Source organism: Ailuropoda melanoleuca, chromosome 2, assembly GCF_002007445.2.
Source record: "Ailuropoda melanoleuca isolate Jingjing chromosome 2, ASM200744v2, whole genome shotgun sequence".
Classification (NCBI taxonomy): Eukaryota; Metazoa; Chordata; class Mammalia; order Carnivora; family Ursidae; genus Ailuropoda; species Ailuropoda melanoleuca.
In genome coordinates, this window is record NC_048219.1 from 180,567,333 (window position 1) to 180,590,834 (window position 23,502).

General features: G+C 37.1%; 1 protein-coding gene across 4 annotated transcripts in view; it reads right to left on the reverse strand.

Moving 5' to 3' along the window:
* The window catches only part of USP37 (ubiquitin specific peptidase 37), an 85,534-nt gene that overhangs the window by 57,722 nt on the left and 4,310 nt on the right, over positions 1–23,502 (reverse strand). For 3 of the 4 annotated variants that reach the window (XM_034655176.1, XM_034655178.1, XM_002913666.4), the window contains exons 2-7: positions 22,509–22,649; positions 17,782–18,004; positions 13,776–13,947; positions 11,666–11,766; positions 8,736–8,914; positions 8,084–8,158 (exon numbers count right to left, since the gene is read on the reverse strand). In XM_034655176.1, the coding sequence (XP_034511067.1) occupies positions 8,084–8,158; positions 8,736–8,914; positions 11,666–11,766; positions 13,776–13,947; positions 17,782–17,937 (683 nt within the window). In that variant the 5' untranslated portion in view covers positions 17,938–18,004; positions 22,509–22,649. The remainder of the gene's footprint in view (positions 1–8,083; positions 8,159–8,735; positions 8,915–11,665; positions 11,767–13,775; positions 13,948–17,781; positions 18,005–22,508; positions 22,650–23,502) is intronic. The other variant, XM_034655177.1, reaches the window with a different exon arrangement.

The following is a 23,502-nucleotide window of genomic DNA, read 5'->3' on the forward strand; positions in this document are numbered from 1 at the left end:
GAGCCTGATGTGGGGCTCGATCCCATAACGCCGGGATCACGCCCTGAGCCGAAGGCAGACGCTTAACCGCTGTGCCACCCAGGCACCCCTAGGTGAAAATTTTTTAAGGTGCAATTTATATAACAGATTTTCTCTCTGGAATTAGAATGAAGCCTAACCTCTGGCTTGATTTTTTTTTTTTAAAGATTTTATTTATTTGACAGAGAGAGACAGCCAGTGAGCGAGGGAACACAAGCAAGCAGACTGGGAGAGGAAGAAACAGGCTCCCAGTGGAGCAGGGAGCCCGATGCATGGTTCGATCCCAGGACCCTGGGATCATGCCCTGGGCTGAAGGTAGATGCTTAACACTTAATGACTGAGCCACCCAGGCGCCCCTCTGCTTGATTTCTGTCTAAGATCACACTCAGGGTTAATTTCCTGCACTCATTGACTTGCTTTCCCTACTCCCTTCCTGGTATCCCCTGGGAGTACTTTCTTTTTTTTTTTTTTTTTTTTTTTTTTAAAGATTTTATTTATTCATTCAACAGAGATAGAGACAGCCAGCGAGAGAGGGAACACAAGCAGGGGGAGTGGGAGAGGAAGAAGCAGGCTCATAGCAGAGGAGCCTGATGTGGGGCTCGATCCCACAACGCCGGGATCACGCCCTGAGCCGAAGGCAGACGCTTAACCGCTGTGCCACTCAGGCGCCCCTGGGAGTACTTTCTTAATAAATAAATTCGCACACAAATTTCCATTTAAGGTTCTGCTTCTGGAGAACTTGATTTACAACAGCTGGTTCTAGAACTGGGCCTAGGAAGCACACATCTAAGGACAGGATTCTGGAATTGGACCACTTACTTGGCGACAGCAACAAAAATCCCACTGCTGGTGATAACAACTTTGGGACCTTATAGTTTGCAATTACTACAATTTTTCATCTGAGGTGAACTGGGATGGGATAAATTAGAAGAGAATATGGCTCACACAAGATCTCTAGCACTCAAGAAATGTGGTACATCTCACAATGGATCTTACTGGGGTTACAGAAATGTTCTAAAACTAGATTATGGTGATGGTTGCACAACTCAATAAATTTACCCAAAATTACTGAATTATACATTTAAAACAAGTGAATTTTATAATATATAAATATGTACCTCAATAAAGTTATTAAAAATACATCCCATATTATTCCTTTCCTTGTCCCCAGGTCCCCCGTCAAGAAATACAATCTAGTCTATTCTCCTATCCCTTAATGGGGCTGGCCTTGTGATTTCCTTTCCCCAAAAGACTGCAAGAGACATAACAGTGTGTAAGTCCTGATCATAAGGCTAAAGGCACCTTGCAAGTTTACATTCACTCTCTTGGAACCCTGATACTATTATGTGAATAACTCCACTAGATGATGAAAGACACGTGGCCCAATCACCCTCATCACTCAAACAGTAGGCAGACAATGGCCAGTCAGAGAGGTAAGGCCATTCTGGACCAACCAACCACTGGCCAACCCACCAACTGACCACAGATGCATGAGAAAATGAGAGTACCCAGCCACAATCAGCCAATTCTGGCCCAGATAAGCAGAACCACTCAAGTTGCCATCAACTCATAGGAGAGAATAGTTACTATTTTAAGTCACTAAGTTTTGGAGTAGTCTGTCATACAGCAACAGAACTGATACAAGTGATATGGAATAATAACCATAAAGACTACAGAACTGGTTGGTTGTTGCTATAAGTACTGATCCACTCTACAGAGAAAATGATAGATGCAGTTGAGTCTATTACCAACCTAAAGATAAAACACCATGAAGAATCGCTCATCCAAAGACAGTTGCAGCCCAGATCTTTAGGATTTCAGAACAAGACCATGCTGTTTGCAGCAAAAAAAAGTATACATTCCTTAGGAAGTATCACACACTACTCGACATAGTACTAAGGCCTGGAAGAGACTATCTGACTATGGGTCATCAACCAGAGCTAGCCATCACGAACTGGACGCTATCATACTCCTAAGAGTCATAAGAACAGGAAGTTACAGCAGTAATCCATCATAAAACGGAAGTGGTATACCTGGGATGAGTTCTAAGCAAGCAGGAATAGGTAACAAGTAAAGGCTTTATGAGTACTCCCTATAACCAGCTGAAAGAGGAAGAAAAACCTGGCCTGATCATCTTGGTATCTTGCTAGAGGATGAAAATGAACTGCTGCTGCACGATAGACCCATTATGAGACTATCCAAAAAGAGTGGTGAAAGGAAATCCTCCACTGTGCAGTTTGAGAGGTGCACTTCATTATCCACTCTGTGTGGAGAAAAGAGTGGGCCATGGATTCCTGTATAGCGCCAAATTGTTTGCATGGACAGTCAGGGGCCTGCAAGTAGCAAGCCTGGAAGATCAGGGAGAAATGATTTATAGAGGAGGTATATGAATAGCCACATGGAACTGTGTACAAAGGGTGAGGATCTTTTTCACATATTAATGCTCACCAGAGAACTCCACTAAAGAGACATTAAACAATCAGGTCCTGGTTCCCAGAGAGGGAACTTTTTTCCACCCATGGGGACAGTAAGAATCCCATTTAATCTAAAGCTATGGCCGCTACTCGTTTTGGGCTCCTCATGTTGGCAGAGCATCAGGCAAAGAAAGGAACTGCCATAGTAGCAGGGGTAACTGACTTTGATTATTGTTAAGGAGGTACAGTTGATGCTAGATAATGAGGGCAGGAGGAATATGGAATAACGGAGACTTACTAGGGAATCTCTTACTGTTGTCATGCTCAGTTTTAACTACAAATGGGCAATTGTAGCTCATTGCTACAGAGATGAAGATCTTAGTCATATCACTAGGCAAATCACCAAGCCCAGCAGAAGTATTAGTGGAGAATGCAGCAAGTCTAGAATGGATGGTAGAAGAAAAAGATGATAATATCAGTTACAGCCTCAAGGCTATCTATACCAATTAGGACAAAAAGGACTACAGCTCATCCCTCTAATCCTCCTTTTATAAGATTTTCATCCAGAAATTGGGGAGCATCAATGTGAAGAATCTGTGATAACATGGACTGAACTTAATAGTTATGCTCCATCAGAGCCGATCTGATCCCTTCTTACACTTTTCACACCTCCAGACCGTGTGTTTTCAACAGCCAGCACCTGCGGTTCTTCCTCAGAGGACTGCCTTCAGGCTACTTAAAATATTTTGCCCCTCTAGGCAGAGCCACAGAACCAAAGACTGTACAGTATGAGAACATGAAAGCCTATCTTCCTTACTTCAAGTTGGAACAGGCCCAGTGCCCCCTGCTGGATCAAGACGAAGCCTACTCTCCCACAGAGATGACACCCTTCGTTGGCTTCCTCTCTGTCTCTGTCCTACTTTCCTCACTCTGATCTCTCCTATGAGCACTTTCTTAACAAGTCACTTGTACAAATGTATTAATCTAGAGTCTTCTAGGAAACTCAAACTTCAAAAAATCTAACTATGATATTGAAAAAANGACTCAACCTAACCAAAGAAGTAAAAGACCTGTACTCTCAAAACTATGAAACACTGATGAAAGAAATTGAAGGTGACACAAGGTAATGGAAAGACATTTCATGCTCATGGATTCAAAGGATAAATATTATTAAAATGTCTATAACGCCCAAAGAAATCCCTGCAATCCCTGTCAAAAAAAAAAAAAAAAAACTTTAAAAAAAAAAAAAAAAAAAAAAAAAAAAAAGTGCTATTTGTCCACAACAAAGATCAGAAATTTAGGGCACATCAGACACAATTCTAAGTGGAAAAACTGGGATGATCCTAAAGTGTGGTGAATACAGTGGACTGGCATACAACAGTCTATTACAACTACCTTTTAATGTAGCTATCCTATGAAAGCCAGAAAGCTAAAACACTCCATTTCCTAGTTACTGTTCAAGATGTGAATTAAGGTAATTACATATAATTGTGTAATATCTGGAAAGTGGAAGTAAGGCAGAGGTCATGTGTTCTGCTCCTTGTGATGGCAAAAATCATTTTGGAGGTGTCCAGTTTTTCTGTAGAGATTTCTAATTTTGATAGTGGCAGCATGGTTCCAGAGATGACAGCTTCCAATTCAGCTATTAGCTTTGACGACAGACAGGAGCATCTTTGGTGAAGTGATCTCAAAATCATTCTGAAAGCTTAACCTATAGCTTATCTTTTCAGCTTTTCTAATGATTCTGTAAGTCATTTCATACTCTCTAAAGGCAAACAACTTTGTGCGTAAACTAGATAAATGAATTTTGTTTCCTACAACGAGGCCCTGAATCCACAAATTTTGTTACTAGAAGCGGGGAGCTACCATAACAAACCTAAAATACATAGCACTAGCTACAGTAGGAAGGTGGAGAATAAGGACATAGATATTACAGACTGGAAAGCTGGTGAGGGCTGTTATATCTCAGCAAAATATTTATAAAACTGTTATCTGTGAGGGCACCTGGTTGGCTCAGTCGGTTAAGTGTCTGACTCTTGGTTTCAGCTTAGGTCATGATCTCAAGGTTGTGGAATCAAGACCCATGTCAGGCTCTGCACTCAGTGGGGAGTCTACTTGAGATTCTCTCTCTCCCTCACCTTCTCCCTCTGTCCCTCCCTCAACTCACATGCACCCTCTCTCTCTCAAATAAATAGTAAAAAAACAAAAAACAAAAAAACAAAAACCTGCTATCTGCAGTCTTGGGAAGTGGACTACATACTTACTGAACCTATAGCTCTGAAGGAAAAGATGGAGACAAAAATACTGGTGTTTCAGCAAGCTCCTATTCGAGACAGATAAATTCGGGCAAGGGCTAGCCACCCTAAATCAAGGATGAAAAGGAATACAGCCCTCTGTGCCAATGGTCTAGAATTGAAATTGTCTAGTAATCTGAGACCACATGGGACCAAAAAAATCCATTTGCTTCTGATTCTCAACCTGAGACAATGATAGGAGGTAACTGAGGAAGTAGTTTATGAAAAAACAACTCAATGTTAATATTAAGGGAAACTGGGTGAAGGGTACACAGCAACATTCTATATTGTCTTTGCAACTTTTCTGTAAATCTAAAATTATTTCAAAACTTAAGAGTTTATTAAAACAAAAAATCCAACAACAAAAATATTGGCCCCAATTCTTTCTCAAGCCTATGAAATCCTGCTTGTTCCACTTTTAAAGAATTTTCTAGATTCCTAAAACTCCTAGATTTCTAGACACTTCTAAACTCCCAGAACTTGATCAGCATGAAACAGGCTACAAAAGCTGCATGGCCCCAAGAAGAACACAGTCTTCAAAACCCACTTCAGCCATGGCCTTGAAAGATAACAAAGGAAATCTACCAGAAGACAAAGTCAGGAGTCAAATGAAATACAATGAGGAAGGGAGCTTCTCCCAGAGGACAAAAAAGAGACTGCTACAAAGGCTAACCAAGAACTTACTCTACTGCCTTCACTGTCTTCACAACCTCTGCCTACCAAGATTTTATTGCTGCTACAGAACAGCAACTCCTTAAGTTTCCTATTCTTGTCTTTTCTAAATGGAAATTTTTATTGTGGTTATCCTACACCTGTGCCAGCAATGTATAATGATACATGTATGGAGATGGGAGTGGGGTATACAGATGAACTTGCCTTTTAGTTTTTTTAGGTATCAGACCATAAGGCACGTGGTGGTCTAAAGCACACTTAGACTTTAGGGAGAGAACTGCACATCACCCAGAGATCCTGGACTCTGAACTGGATATGATGACTAAACGTATGGGAAGAATGAAGAACAGATATTTCTAAGGCTAGAGGGGTAAACTACAGCAGACTGTTATCTGTTCCCAAATAACCGCTTTACCCTTCTGCCATAATAGAATTTGGGGTAGGCTAGATATATTTCCCAGAGTTTCTCATAATTTGATATAACTATATGACCAAATTCTGGCCAATGTGCACTGAAGTGGTGTGTACAATTTCCAGCCTAAAGGAAAGTAGTATGCCCTGCCTTTGTTCCCTTCCCCATGCCCACCAACAGGTATGCAGAAATGAGAGTGGAGGCTGAAGCAACTACCTTGGTTCACAAAACAGAAGCTATTTATTAAGAATTATAGATCAATAAGATAGAAGGAATCTGAGTCCATGGTGATGGTAGTTTCAGATGTCACACCAGTCCTATCATCTACTCAGTTCTACATCTGTTAGAGCAACAGAACAAAAATCCCCATAAATACATAAAGTTCCTTTAGCTTTTTCCCAACTCCCTTCTGGTGACCCTTAATCTAGAATATCAGTTAATTAACTATCAACAGACTTCTGTTAAGGTATTAATTGACCATTTGCAATTATGTGGATGGAGCCAGAGTATTATGCTAAGCAAAATAAGTTAGAGAAAGACAAGTACCATATGATTTTACTCATATGTGGAATTTAAGAAACAAATGATCTAGAGGAAAAAAAGAGAGAGGAAAACCAAAAAACAGACTCTTTAAGTATAGAGAACAAACTGATAGTTACAAAAGGAGAGGTGGAGAGAGGATGGGTTAAAAAGGTGATGGGGATTAAGGAGTACATTTGCTGTGATGAGTAGTGGGTGTTGTATGTAAGTGTTGAATCACTAAATTGTACACCTGAAACTGGTTATCACACTGTATGTTGACTGGAAATTAAAAACTTTTAAAAAAAGGTATTAACTGAGGTATTTCGTAACAGTGTAATAAGTATTCTCCCCCAAACAATTAAAAAAAAAACAAACCCTCCCATGATGAGGAAGAGACTGTAAGCTGGTAACTATCCTGCTGTGGGTCTATCCTCTTTTGTTCAACCAGAAAATATCTCTAAAAGATTGATGTTCCTTGCCTAGAACCTATGTCGGGTTCACATCCCCTCCCTCGTGCCCATGTTTTTAAAGAGAGAGCCAGCATGCTCACCTGCAAGGGAGGGTGGGGCAGGGAAGGACAGAGAATCTTAAACAGGCTCCACACTGGGTGTGGAGCTTGACATGGGGCTCAATTTCGCAACCCTGAGATCATGACCTAAGCTGAAATCAAGAGTTGGATCCTTAACCAACTGAGCCACCCAGGCACCCTGGGTTCACATCCTTTTACTCCTAGGCTAACTTTTCACATGAAGAGGGTTTTAAAAAAAAAAAAAAATCACAGATAAAGGGAAGGAAAGAATTCACAACAAAAGAGCAGCCAACAAGAAACATGGGCTTAGGGGCACCTGGGTGCCTCAGTCGGTTAAGCATCTGACTCTTGGCTTAGGCTCAGGTGATAATTTCAGGGTCATGAGATCGAGCCCCACATGAGGCTCTCTGCTCAACAGAGAGTCTGCTTCCCCTCTCCCTCTGCCCCTCCCCCTTTCATGCACATTGTCTCTCTAAAATAAATAAATAAATCCTTAAAAATTTTTTAAAAATAAAAAAGAAACATCTGCTTAGAGTTCTTCAATTCTATTCTTCCTTTAAGTATTGCAGACTTTAAAAAGCTAGGATGGGAAAAGGGCAATGAAGTGATCAAAGCAACAGCAATGGCCAAATACTCTCTCTATGGCGCCTATAATCTACCACCACCAAAATACTTTAAATTCTTTTTCTTTTTAATTTTATTTGAGAGAGAGAGTGAGAGCATGAGTGGGGTGGAGGGGCAGAGAGAGGGAGAGAAGCAACAGACTCAGTGCCGAGCAAAGAGCCCCACGCAGGGCTCAATCCCAGGACCCCAAGATCATGACCCAAACTGAAAGCAGACACTTAACCAAACTGAGCCACTCAGGCACTCCCAAAATACTTAAAATTCTACATTTAGAATTCTCATAAATTGAATCCCTCCCCCTGCCAATTTTCCATCACGAGTATAATTACCTATATAAGAAACAACGACCTGGTGCCATAAGGGTTCTTTTTTTTTCCCCCTAAGATTTTATTTTCTTTATTTGAGAAAGAAAAAGAATACAGTTTGGGGGGGGGGGACGCAGAAAGAAAGGGAGAAGCAGACTCCCTGCTGAGCAAGGAGCCTGACTCAGGGTTCAATCCCAGGACCCTGAGATCATGACCTGAGCTAAAGGCAGACACTTGACGGACTGAGCCACCCAGGCGCCCCTAGTGCCATAAGGGTTCTTAAAGCAACTTACGATGATGAATCATTTTCCTTAGGGTAATCTTCATTCAACTCTGAGCCAGATAACATTCTTTTCCTTTTTTCAGTCCTGTAGAGGACAAAGAAAAATAAAGCTATTTAAAAAAGTCATAATTCATACCATTAAGAAGTATAAACCAACATACTCAAGGACAGAAACTGTGACTACTGTTGCCTAGTTCTCTAAAACACATTTTGATTAATATACTGTATATCTGGGGCGCCTAGGTGACTCAGATGGTTTAGCGTCTGTCTTCAGCTCAGGTCATGATCTTTAGGTCTTGGGATTGGGCCCCCTGTCAGGCTCCCAGCTCCACGGAGAGTCTGCTTCTCCCTCTCCCTCTGCCTCTCCACCTGCTTGTGCGCGCGCTCTCTCTCTCTCTCTCACGAATAAACAAAATCTTTAAAATATATATATATACTGTATATCTGCATGCTCAGTATGTGTCACTGACATAAATCATAAATAAACCAATACTAATTACCTACTAAAAATATACTGTATACTTTCTTCTAACATATTTTACTAACTGGACAATTTCCTTTTTCTCAAAGTATTTGTCTTTCTAAAAGGCCTAAAAGACATTTATAAACAGGCACGGCTCATGACAGCTAATGACTAAGAAAAAAAAGGAAGTCTTCCATACCTATTTTCTAATAACCCTGATCTAAGAGGGGTTGATGTAGATGTCAAAGACGGAATTGTCCGGGTGACAGTTATTCCACTTCCTGTTGCAGTCTTAATTGATCCTCTACCTGGATTACCAAGAACTTTTCGAAATGGAATATCATCTTTAGTTTCCAAACTTCCTCTTTTTGAAGATGCCTGTAAGAGTAAAGTTTAACATAGCTAAATATTCAAATTAATTGGCATGCTTAATTTAGATCATTGATTCTCACGTGGAATCAATTTTTAAAAACACAAGTGGAAACCCATCTCCAGACATTCTAGCCTAACCGGCCTGAGGTGAAGCCCGTTCATCAGTTTTTTTTAAAGCACTCTAGCTGATTGTAATGTACAATCTGTGTCAGAAATTGAACTTGACACTTATTTTCTTCTAGCACTCCATAAATTTAAAATTTCTACAACATAACTAGAGGCAGAAAGGAATTTTCTTTGAATACCTGACTTTTTAAGAAAGGACTCAGATACACAAGATGTGATTCTAGTGATCAGGATGAAAATAAATCTTCAGAGAAAAAAAATCACATTATGATTAAGTGACATAAATGTGAGAAAAAAGAAGCAACAATGACATTTGGGTGCCACAACTTAAATGCCAAGTCACAAATACCTCATATGACTTTTGATGGGGAGAATGAAAGTGAGAAAGAGTCCACTGGCAGAAAGTAAATCAGAGTATACCTTAAAGATACAGCAAGAACACTCAGAGTGAATACTGCAATTTAAACATATTAGTTGGGAAATAATGGTTTTGACCAGCATTCTGCCAGTAAATTTTTACAACTAGATTAAAAGCTATGTGATTTGTCTATAGAAGAAATTTCCAATTTCTTTCTTTCTACAGAATTACTTACAATGTTAGCATAAGAAAGAAAAAATCTGAGATCATCTGAATGGTTTTAAAAAGTCAGAATTTATTTTCAAATGGGTGATACATTCTCAAGATTCAAAAATCAAAATAGTATTATCAAAGCCATTTCCTGAGATGTCTCATTATCACCCACTGCCATATATCCAATTCTTTCATTCCCATTTCTCTTGTCCCTTATAAGTATTTTTCTTTATGTAAATGTAAAGCAATTTTAATTTTATCCTTTTTGTTATACAAGTGTAGCATACTATATATATACTGTTTTGGGTTTTTTAACCTTTCTGACCATGACCTCTACTTAGTAGAAATATTTTACATCGCAACTATTATATATACATATAAATAACCAAAAGTTTCAGAAATCAATACTTATCCTTACTATGTACAATACCTCAATTATTTTCTATTCTGTTCCTTTTTTATTTAATCCCAGTTATGACCCATAAAATTGATTTTATAATCCCACTAATAAGAATCATTATTTGTGAGAGTATAAATATTTGCTTCTGTTATATATGATAATATCTATACATTTAAATAGTCTAATGGTTTAAATTTCTACCCATAGATGAATCTCAAGTAATTACACTGAGTGAAAAAGCTAGACAAAAAAAATTGCACACTGATTCCATTTATATGAAACTCTAGAAAATGCCAACTAATCTATAGTGACAGAAAGCAAACCAGTTGTGGTTTAGGGATAGGGGCCAGAGAGAAAGCAGGAAGGAAGGATTACAAAGAGGGATGAGGAAACTTTTAAGGGTTATGGTTATATTCACTTGGTTGATTATGGTGATGATTTAACAGGTATACACATAAGTCAAATGTATCAAATTGTATACTTCAAATATGTCCAGTTTAAAGCATGTCAATGGAGGAGATAATGCTAAGTGAAATAAGTCAAGCAGAGAAGGACAATTATCATATGGTTTCACTCATTTATGGAACATAAAGTAGGAAGATCGGTAGAAGAAAGGGAAGAAAGGGGGGTGGTAAACAGAAGGGGGAATGAACCATGAGAGACTATGGACTCTGGGAAACAAACTGAGGGCTTCAGAGGGGAGAGGGGTGGGGGACTGGGATAGGCCGGTGATGGGTATTAAGGAGGGCACGTATTGCGTGGTGCACTAGGTGTTATACACAAGTAATGAATCATGGAACTTTACATCAAAAACTAGGGATGTACTGTATGGTGACTAACATAATAAAAAATTATTATTAAAAAAATAAATAAAGCATGTCAATTATACCTCAATTAAAATGTAAAAAAAAAAAACCCAGAACCTATTAAAAAAAACTAACAAAAATGAAATCGTATTCATTGCATAGCAAATGGGCTAAGTAATCACTTCTCTGCACAGCCAAATAGAACTCATCAGTTTACTTACAGAATAGTTTCGAAGTTTTTCTTACTTTATGCCTGGTTTCTCTTTATAGAATAAATTTTCAAAGACACAGGACTGCTAAATTGCAATAGTACAAAGCAAGTCTCATGGCTGTCTGAATATTTATAAAGAGAAACTATTTAAAAAGCAAACAGAAGACCTTAACAAGCAGTCTGGTATCATAAAGTGTAGGGGTAAAGTTCCTAATGCACAACAGACCCAAAAGGCATCACAGAATTAACAGTAGCAAACATTTATAGCATTGTTAGTATATGATACTGCAGGCTAATAAGAACTTTTACATGCATTTTCTCACAGCAACCCTTAAAATATTACAGCTGTCTCAATGTTACAGATGGAAAGTAAGGCTCAGGATACTTAAGGAACTTCTTCAATGACCCATAACTACTAAGTAGCAGAACCAAATCTCAAACCCACACCTAACTCCAAAACTATGCTTTTAAAAACTACACTTTTCTGTGGTTCATATGATGACCATGAGACACAGAGTGTAAGTTACGTGTTCAGTAAAACTACATGTAAGAAGAATAGTATGTGATAAATTTTGAAAAGATTTTCATAATAATAATTGATTATAACTTTTCTTAAAAGCTAGAAAGATTCAAATGAACATACCTGATTGTCTGAGTAAGAAAGCTGCCTGTTGGTTTCCTTCTGTGAAGTCCTGCTGCCCAGAATAGCTCCAAAACTACCAGACCCTTGAGAAGGTTTCATAGCTGGTGGGGAGAAAATAAATAAATAAACCCCAAGTCATTTACTTTAATAAAGAGATTAATCATTGTTATAGAATACTGAAAAAATAGAAGCACAAAAAAAATGAAAGTGCTTATCAACCAATTCTTTCTGAAAGTATATCTGATATAAACAGTAATTAAAATTCAGAGCTAGAGTCTCAAGCAAAAAATGAAAATAACATGCATAAATTTGGGAAGATGTAACAGAAAAATAAAATTTTAAAAGCAAAATGAGGGGCGCCTGGGTGGCACAGCGGTTGGGCGTCTGCCTTCGGCTCAGGGCGTGATCCCAGCGTTATGGGATCGAGCCCCACATCAGGCTACTCTGCTATGAGCCTGCTTCTTCCTCTCCCACTCCCCCTGCTTGTATTCCCTCTCTCGCTGGCTGTCTCTATCTCTGTCAAATAAATAAATAAAATCTTTAAAAAAAAAATAAAAAATAAAAAATAAAAGCAAAATGAAAATACAAGAAATTCTCCTATATAAATATTTGATAATTAACACTACAGAAAAGTCAGTCACTGTATGTCTATGGCATGAACACTTGACAATGGATACCAAGGAAACATGTAATACATGAGTTGGTACTAAATGGCAAACAACCATAATTTTTTTAATTTTACAAGGAAAACAGTGTATCAAATAGATATTAAATACAAAGTAGTACTGATACATCTTCATTTTCAAATATTTTATTATATTTAAATTAAAAAGCTCTTTAGAGTCTATCAACTCTAAAATATTAGTAATAAAGTTTTGATAATAGAGCTGGAGACTAACAGTAAGAGTGGAAAACTCATTTTAAGCACTAGACTATTTCTTCAGAAAAGGTCTATAAATACATTTTTAAAAAATCAAAATATTTTAAATGAAAGAGATTTAGAAGGGGCAGGGGAATCTGATAATACTGTATATGATTTTCTATTAGTACTTGCTGTCTTCATAGCAAGAGTAAAACCACAGAGTAAGTCTCAGATAGAGAAAGACAAGTATCTAAGATTTATGTAACAATGTAACTCTTTCCAATTATAATTTAAATCCTCCTCCTCTGCTAGCCATATTCTTTTGTAGAATCTTTAGGGTATTCTACATTTAGGATCCTATCATAGGAGACCAGAGATAATTTTACTCCTTTTTTTTTTTTTTTTTTTTAAGTAAGCTCTATGCCCAATGTGGGGCTTGAACTCATGACCCAAAGATTAAGGGTCACATGATCTCCAGACAGAGCCAGCCAGGGGCCCCTACTTCTTCCTTTCTAATTGGATGAATTTCAGTTCTATTTCTTGCCCAAGTGCCCTGACTAGGACTCCTAGTATTATGCTCGATCCTAGGAGAGGGCATCCTTGCCTTGTTCCTTATCTTAAAGGAAAATCTTTCTACTTTTCATTGTTGAGTATGTTAGCTGAGGGCTTTTCATATACGGCCTTTATTAGGTTAAGGTAGTTTCCTTCTACTCCTAGTTTATTGAGTGTTTTTATCATGAAAGGGTTTTGAATTTTATCAAATGCTTTTTCTGCATGAAGAGGAGGATCACATGGCTTTTGTCCTTCATTCACTCATTTGGTGTATCACACTGATTTTTCATATCTCGAACCATCCTTGCATTCCAGAAATAAATCCCACCTGGTCATAGTACATAATCCTTTTTTAAAGATTTTCTTTATTTATTTGAGAGAGAGAGGGTGTGCGTGCGAGTGGGGAGGGTCGGGGGAGGGAGAAGGACAAGCAGACTCCATGCTGAACACTGTGCCTGATGTGGGGGCTCAATCCCATGATTGAGATCATGACAAAACCAAGAGTGGGATGCTTAACTGACGGAGCCACGCAGGTGCCCCAGTACATAATCCTTTTACTGTGCTGTTGAATTCACTCTACCAATATTTTGTTGGGGATTTTTTTTTTATCAATATTCACCAGTGATACTGATCTACTATCTAGTAATATTCTTTCGTTAACTATTGATGGCGAATACTGGGAAGATTAGTGCTCACCTGCATGAAGTCTGTTTTGATGGACTGCATCTAGAAACAACCTCATTTCCTCTGCATCCTTACTTGGCACTTTATCAATAGACAAGAAGCTGTTATCTTGTAGAGTTAACATTAGGCGGCTTTGTTTTGCTCCACTAGGTCGAAGCACCACATTTTTAATGTTATGACTTAGCTGATCAACACAAAAGGAAAATCATGTTATTGTTAAAAATGTACGGTAACATAGTAAGTTGTATAAGCAATACTAAACTTTGTATTTTCTAAATTACATTTCTTCGTCTTTCCTGTATTAGTTGAGGGTTTTTTCCCCCCAACCAAAAAGAGTTTCCATTTCTTGATATACTTAAATCAAAGATTTCACTTTTAGGAAAGGCAAACACCTATTATTAAAACTTACTTTACAAAGTAACCCTGGCACTATTGATTTTATGGTAGGGAATTACATATTTTCAGGTATAGTTATAAAGCTATAAAAACTAGTGAGTTAACAATTTCAGAGCCTAGATGGTAACACTACCACTAGTTTAGAAAGCTGTATTGTGGGGCACCTGGGTAGCGCAGTCGTTAAGCGTCTGCCTTTGGCTCAGGGCGTGATCCCGGAGTTCCGGGATCGAGTCCCACATCAGGCTCCTCCGCTGGGAGCCTGCTTCTTCCTCTCCCACTCCCCTGCTGTGTTCGCTCTCTCGCTGGCTATCTCTCTGTCAAATAAATAAAAATCTTAAAAAAAAAAAAAGAAAAAAGAAAGCTGTATTGTGTTAGAGGCTTTCTTTTTCTTTCTTCCCTTTAAAACAAACAAACCAACAAATAAAAAACAAAAAACTTGTATATCCGGCAGTTGGTTTAGGTAGCTGTAATTTAAAAGAATCTATTAATCTAAACTATAATCCTCAAAAGAATTCCACCTCTCAAAAACAAATTAAAAAAAAAACCTTTATCAATGTAAGAAGACATATTTTTCTTTATATACATACATATGAATATATACATACATATACACATACATACATATGTATACATTTTTTCTAAACTCTATTTTTAAGTAATCTCTACACCCAATATGGGGCCCAAACTTATAGCCTTGAGATCAAGAGCCCCATACTCTACCCACTGAGCCAGTCAGGCACCCCCATCTTTCTTTCTTTAACTGTCTAAGCAGGCTCATTTAACTTTCATTCAATCATGAAGATGATGAGCACTCTGGAAATTCTCTTAGCTTACTTCTTCCATTCCCTAGAACTGGTTCAATAATGTCTTATACTCTTCCAGATTCTTGGTATGTATTATGAAGTGGTAACTTTTATTTTCTCTTGGATGAAATTTTTCCAAGACCAAATTAAATCTTGCAGTTTACTACCTAAATAATTCTTGCCAATTAGGCACCTTTATTCTCTAATGTTCTCCCTCAGCAGGCATATACAAAGGTTTCAAAGGCTGCCTTTTGCTGAAGACATACCCTTTGAATAGCATGAAGAAATAAGTAATAGCATTTTACATTTTTTAAAACTAGAATTGATCTTTGTCAGTTTTTAGATAAGAATGAAAATATAATTTCATCAGACTTTATATTCAAATTTTAAATGATATATATATTCGAAGTAGGTCTTAAATTTATGTCCTTGAGTAAAAATTCTATCATAAAACACAATAGCTTCAGAGGCTTTAACTCTAAAATATTTAAACAAGGAGTTTAACAGGCAAAAGGAAAAGGGATCACATAAAACCACTATTTCAGTCAATATACCACTTTTTAAAAATGAAACTTAAATATATAAGGGGAAAAGTTTGCTCAAGAACAAGCTGAGAGAATAACCTTGAACTTGAGGTCTTCAACAACTGAAAATCCTATCAACCTCGTAATTTTATTAACTACCATATGGTGAGGTCTTCCATCTTTTCTCTAAGTCCAGACCTCTCTGTTGGAGTTCCAATCCTGTATACCTAACGCCTACTAGATACGAACATCTGAATGCCTGACACCTCAAACAACTCATTTCTCTTAATCCTCCCACCCCAATTCCTTCCCTCTGCTCTCTATCAAGACATGGAAGGCACTGCCATCCACTCAGAAACTTGCGAATCTCCCGAGTCTTTTCTTTCTCACCCCCCCTAAATCTAATGAGTCAAGCCTTCTTCAGTCTCTTCAAATCAATCCTTTCCTCCTCTTGTTTCTTCCTACTGTCTTTTCCTTTGATTGGGACTTTTATTGCTCATCTAAACTCCCATAATAACCTCCTGTATGTCCTTATTCTTCCATTATCTCTTGAAATAAAGTCATCTGCCTAGCTCCTAAATAAATCTGAACTTGAGATTCTTGGTTCCTTAGTATGACAAATAGTATGACAAATAAGACACTTCAAGATCTGGCTCCTATCTAGCTCTTCAGCCTCCACTTCTGCCATGCACTCCCTACTGTCCGTCTATTTTAAAATAATTTTCTGGTTCCCTGAGGGTTGATTCACACTTGCATGTGTTTGTCCATGGACAGAAATCACCCCTGCCCTACCTCCCTGTCTGGCAAACTCCTACTATTTATACTCTAAATGCTCAGGACACAAACCACTCTCTTCTTTGCATTACTTCAGTGTCTCTGAAATATTTTTACATCTGAAAATGTTTCTGATTACACTTAAGTTTCAGAAGAAAAGCATCTCATTCAACTCTGTATTACTGGCCCTTAGTACAGTACCCACCACTGTAATCTATAGGTGGTTAGCAAAATAAATGTTCAACGGAAACTGATCTAGAACCGCAATGAGGCTGGAATCAGAGGCAGAATCCTCATGCTCCTAAAGAACTGTTTGCTTAAATATTTAAATAATTACTGACTGCTAATTTGGGCTGAGGACTGAGAAACTGAACCTCTATTTGAAAAGGAATCGTTCTTTCACTGAGATGAGCAATTAGCAGATACATGTATGTGGCAGAAACTACTATTGTTTCTATTACCCATGTCACCACCTCCAATCTATTTAAGAGTGTCTTTGATACACAAAATCATAAGTAACTTATTTTCATAGCTCAAAAGCAAAGAGGAATGGAAATTTTACCCCAGCTCTAGGGTTCTCAAGCATAAAATTTCACAAATTGTTATTCAGTAGAGTACTTCAGTTTAGAATGAATTATTATACTTTTGTATTATCTAATTAACAAATTCAGAATTTTAAAGTGCAGAACAATATGATTGCTTTCTTAAATTCAAATCATATCAAGATAAGTAGCTCTTGGCTGCAGAGAATAAACAGTATAGAAGTAAAAACACAATTATTTTTTGCAGTGATAAAATAATGAAATTCCTCAAAAGTTTAGTTAGAAGAAAAGAGCGTAAGAATGACCTTGAATAATCATCCTTGAATGGCCCATACCACAACCTTTGGCAGGATTATTTAGAAAATACGCATTAGGTTTTAGAAGACACTAGTAGGGGCGCCTGGGTGGCACAGTGGTTGGGCGTCTGCCTTCGGCTCAGGGTGTGATCCCGGCGTTATGGGATCGAGCCCCACATCAGGCTCCTCCGCTATGAGCCTGCTTCTTCCTCGCCCACTCCCCCTGCTTGTGTTCTCTCTCTCGCTGGCTGTCTCTATCTCTGTTGAATAAATAAATATAATCTTTAAAAAAAAAAAAGAAGACACTAGTAAGTCCTATTAAAAGCTAATATTACACAGTGATGAAGCTATTATATATACTAAGGAAAAAAAGGGAATAACTGAAGTTATCCTAATGTGGTTTTTAAAATAGCTTGATAGAGAAGTATCCAAACTCAGTTCTTCTCAGCTTCCTCCTAGTCTTCTTTTCAATAACGGTGACTACTTCCTGCTCTTTATTATACACCATCAACAATGCTGTTGAATAATTCATAAAATATGCACGCAGAACTATTACTGTCCTGGAAATAAGAAGAAATGTTAATCTAGGAGGAGGCCTACCATTACACTTACTATGGTAAAGGGAAGGTATTCACTAAAAGGTAGGTTTCAAGATCTATTTCACATCAAAATATGGTAAATACCTGAAATATCCTTGGAATTCCTCCAGTATTGTAGTGAACTACTAGGCTGACTTTATTCTCTTTTTCCACAATTTCAAAGGACCCTTCTTTCCATTTTGTAATTCCAGTCTGCATACTTCGAATTCTGATAGGACCGTGTATCTTCAGAGGAGACATACTTTCTTTGAAATAAATTGCTTCTAGCCAAATTAAAAAGCAAAAATACACCTTCACCTGACAGATTCTAAGGAAGAAAAAAAAAATAGTAAGTTACAATTTACTAAGAGTGATTAAGAGTTTGAAAGAGCATTTAATAAACCACGTATGTCCTTTTCTCTATTTCAATAAACCACTTTTTATTAAGCATCCTCAAAGACCTTGATTAGCTGACAGCCACAAGAAAGACAACTAAATGTCAGTGACTAAATCTACCCACCTTTTTTATTTCTTCTCTACATGTTCCCTTCTTTGCCATATGTCCAGTATCTATGCCCTATTATTGCTTAAATTTTGCATTTTGCACCATTAATAACCACATTGCAGCCACTAAAGGCACGTCAATCAGGAATACTAAAGATTCCATTGTTAAAGTGATTACCCACAGCAATACAGCCAACTTTTATCTTCCTTCATGAATGCTAAAGGGTCTTGAATTTCAAATATAAATTAAAAAATATTTTCAGTCAACTGACTCCATTTCTTAGAATGGAGTTCTTCCCAAAATATCAAATCATATCACAAAACAATTCCTTCTACCAGTCCATAGTGTAAGCATATCCACATGTATTGAAGACAACTAAATGAATAAAAAAAATTGTAAGAATAATCAAATTAGTTTAACTTCCAGAATTATGTTGAGAAAGTAATTTATTCTCTAGGCAAAACAAACTAACAACAACAACAAAAAAAACTCTCTTCCTAAGAACCACCTAGCATTTATGCTTAATATTACCATAAAGTGGAAAGAATCTTTACCAATTTTATCTTTGACAAATATTCACATTTCTGAATGAACTTCTAAATACTTAAAAATTACTTAAGCACTAACAGAATATCTAAGACCTTCAAACTAGCTTACCAAATATCAGCAAGTAAATACAATTATAGCAAAGATGGTTAAGTAGTGTCATGTTTTATATATATGTATATACATAAACATACACACAATCGTCTAAAATTATTAAAACATTTTATTTATACTCTTTTCAAATCTCTAAAAACATTGCTAATACAGGGGCGCCTGTGTGGCTCAGTCAGTTGCGCGTCTCCCTTCAGCTCAGGTCGTGATCACAGGGACCTGGGATTGAGCCCCCATGTCCTCCTTGGGTTTCCTGCTCAGTGGGGAGCTTGCTACTCACCCCTGCCCCCGCCACCCCCTCAAGTAAAATCATTAAGAAAAAAATTAAAAAACATTGCTAATACAGACTCTTGCTTATAATTTAAGAAATTAAAAATCATCATACTTCGCTTCTGCCTTAACAACTAGAAAAGCTTTTAAAAAGTAGTATACAAAAGAAAAACATAGGAGACCTAGCTATCAGGAGCCAGCTGTCCCTAATTTATAACTTCCCTTTGTAACTTTTAGTTTTCTCAACTATAAATAGGAATAGCAAATGCCATAGTGTTGCATAACTAAATGAAATAGCACACATTAGGCACTAAACAGACAAAAGCTTTAATATGAATGAAATTAGTGTCCACTTTCTGAATTTATTCCTTGCCTGTAACACCTTTAAGACCTCTGATAAATAAGCTGTTAATAGGGGTCAAACTCAACTGCCTAGAGGGGCCATACAGGTGACATGACTTAAGCAGGCAAACTATGAAAACTACTACTGAAATCTAACTGATTTTACCATGTAGAATTAGTCAACCCAGTTATTGCCAGATCATCGAACTTCTCAAGAAAATGAGTTCCAAATATTTATGTAAAACTGCCCATTTTAAATTGTGGGCAATGAATTCAAATTCATTTTTAAAAGCTACAAATCAAACAAAATCCACATATAGGCAGGATACAGCCTGGGGCCCCCTAGTTTGAGGGCTCTAGGTATACTGTATATCAAGTAACTGGGAATAAAATTTCAAAGAGATGTGAAAACACTATGAATAGTTAAAAGGTGTTATGCATTTTAAGTCCTCCATTACTATTCACTCATTTCATCAAATTTCTTGAATCTTACTTTGGCCAAATTTAGATAGGAAAATCTGCTAGGTATACGAATCTATCAAAGTAACAGAGTCCACTACTGATTATAGGCCTGTCTGTTAACATGGCACTGCTCAAACTAGTAACTACAGAATTTTGGACGAGCAATGTGTGTTTGTAATACTTTTTTTTGCAATTAATAATTTGGTGCTTCGTTGTCTGGATGTGTCCTAGACTTTTTTTCCACTCTGCTCTGAACACTGCCAAGAATATGTGACCTCTCTCCTACCCCAGTTGCCCGTCCAGAAATATAAGAGTTATCTTTGATTTCTCTTGATGATTACTGGTATTGGATTGGAAATGGAAGATCACGGTAGAGTCCCATCAACTCAACCTCCATACACTTTTCAGACATCTTTATTATAATGAACTGTAGATCAAATCACATCACTCTCCTCCTTAATATCATTCAACAGCTCCCGACCGCCCTCACAATAAAATCTAGACTCATTAACATGACATAAACACCCTTCATGATTCAGGCCCTACTTACCTCTCTATCCCTACAAGCCCTTTGCCAAATCCAGCCATATGAACTATATAATTTCCCCCCAAAAGCCTTATGTTTTCATGCCACTATACCTTTGCATGCACTGTGGTTTATCTCTGGAGAATTTGTATGTTCTCTCCCTATCCCCCTAATACTCCCCTTGATTTCTTCTCTTGGCTAAAAAATGAAGGCTCAGCTTAGATGTTATCTTCTTTAAGAAGCCTTTCCTAGCTACCTTTCACTCACCTCATATGCACACCGAGACTGTTTGAAGCTTCTGTATTTTTGTTGTACCCTGTGCTTACTTTGAGTATAACATTGTATCATAAACTGTTTACTTCTTTGTCTCTATCTACACTTCCCTATTTGAAGACAGGGAATATGTTCTTTAAACTCGGAGTCCCCACTATGACAGTGTCTGACATACAAGAAATAAACTTATTATTCAAGAATAATGAAATCAGCACTATCAATTTTATTCAGTTTGCTGCTAAAATATACAACAGCAGATACTGAAACCATAAATCCCTCTTAAATGGCCAACATAGGATTACACTTACTAAGCTCTTTATAAAATATCACTACGCACTGTACTACATATAACTCATCTTTTGAACACTGCATCTAAGCCTTTTCTATGTGCATCTGAACTTCTCTACTAAATGCAAAGCTGTCCTCACATCTTATCGAAATTAAATGAGAAAAATCATTTGTGGAAGAACAAGAATTAATACTCAGTTACATAATGCATTAAAACAAAAGCATCAGAGGGGCGCCTGGGTGGCACAGCGGTTAAGCGTCTGCCTTCGGCTCAGGGCATGAGCCCGGCGTTATGGGATCGAGCTCCACGTCAGGCTCCTCTGCTATGAGCCTGCTTCTTCCTCTCCCACACCCCCTGCTTGTGTTCCCTCTCTCGCTGGCTGTCTCTATCTCTGTCAAATAAATAAATAAAATCTTAAAAAAAAAAAAAAAAGCATCAGTAAACTTGCTTAAACTGGGATTCATATTATTCATTGATCAAGGAAGAAACTCCATTTTAAGAGTTGTGCCAAATTCCCTCAACTTTCCTTATATGTCATTATGGGTCAGGGTACCAAATTAAAAGAGAATATAAAACCCCGTTATCTTAGTGTTTTCTTTAAAGACCAAAAGTAAGTAAAGGTCAATGACCTTAAATTCCTCTAACAAGGCATATTTTTAAAAATTACATTATTTAACAAAATTCGAGATGAAGATTTCAAAGTTCACTAAAGCATATGAGAAAAAAAACTTATTGGTTACTTCTGTTTTTAATTTCTCTGTACAATTCTCAAACATTTTGATGCAAACTTTTAAGTATATCAAATTTTACTTCAGATATTGAACATTTCCTTAACCATTTCTACTAGCAACTTTTCTTTCCTCTAAGGAAAAAAAAAACCCAAAAGCTAGAGGACATAAAATTTGTAGAACCAACAAAACTTTTTCTTAATCCCTTAATTTAGTCCATTCCTAGCTCTTGCAATAAATGAATTAACCATATCTACTTTTGTACATTCATTATACTGTCAAGGTTTGCCCTATTCCATTAATAGAAAAAAAAAAAAACAACTAAGTTTCTTTTTCAGTATGTAGCATGATCCAGTAGTAACAGTTAAACTTTCTATGAACCTAGGACAATGAGGTTTCTTTGAACTCTACAATGCTAATTCCTTAACAAAGCAATATTACTAAGACAAGGTATAACAAAAACAAATTATTCCTTAAGTAGGTCCAAAGAGATTCCTTTCCCTAACTTTTTTCACAATTATTAAAATTACTGTCCAACTTTGAGCATTCTATGAGAGCTCGCTCAATCAATAATATCGACAAAAATGTTTCTGTACCCTGTACAGTTATTTAAATGTGCATATTTTAAGTACCGCTCTGAAAACATCCTTATCTAGGGGGTATTCTGTGGCAGAGCAAGCATGCTAAAACAAAACCATTACTACAAAACAGAAGAAAACTTAATTCTCGCAAATTTGCATACTCTTGGAAACATATATCCAAAATAAAAACATTACTTACTTTTCAGTGACTTTTACTGAAAAACCTTATGTAATAACAATTCACCTTTATTCTGATCCTTGTGCCAAAGGCAATGCACTCTTCTTGGGGAACTACTCATATTTTGCAGCTATGCCAGTTCTCCGGAAGCCATCAACTCGGCTAAAGAAAATATAAGTGTGCCTTTTTAAAAGAATCCAATTTACAAAATTAAAATTAAAATTAAAAAGAAGCAATCATTTATACAACAAAGATGAACTCTTTTTGATTATTTAAAAACTACAAGCTACCTTACTGAAAACATTTAAAATATAATGCTTAAGATACACACATATACACACAATCAATGGAACTTTAGGGATACATCTGCTGTGCAAAATGAGGGAGTTCAGGCCTGTACCTTACCCATTTGTGTTCTTCGTGTATTTATTCCTGCTACATTTTGAAACTAAGAAGGCAATGAAAAAGAGTATATTCTTTGTTGACTTTTATAAACATTGTTACATAATGAATGATGTCTTAAGTCTTAAAATACCATTTCTATGATGTGTTGATACAAATTTCAAAAGGTAAGTAAATTTGGTTTTTACTTTTCTTTACGGGTTTCTCAAATTTAGGCTCTCTAAGCCTCAACTTCCCCTGAAGTTCTAACCAAACATCTTTCACTGCCCTCTTGAATGCTACAATATCAACTAACAACTCATTTGTTCACTTGGCAAAAAAAAATGACTGAGCTACTTTAATTTGATGGCACTGTGGAAAGAATACAAATGTGAAGATAATACAGTCCATGCCTTCACTATCAGAGGCTCCCAGACTTCTCTACATTTTCCTTCCACCATCATTCGGGCAAAAAAAATTTAGCAACAGCTTTATCCTCCTTCTCATTCATCTAAAACCCAGCCTTTTCATAGCTGCTACCCTGATTCAGAAGCTCCTCATTTTGCTGTCACTCCCACCTAATATTTATTATGCAATTATTTACTAAGCATAATGCTAAGCATCATCCACGCAT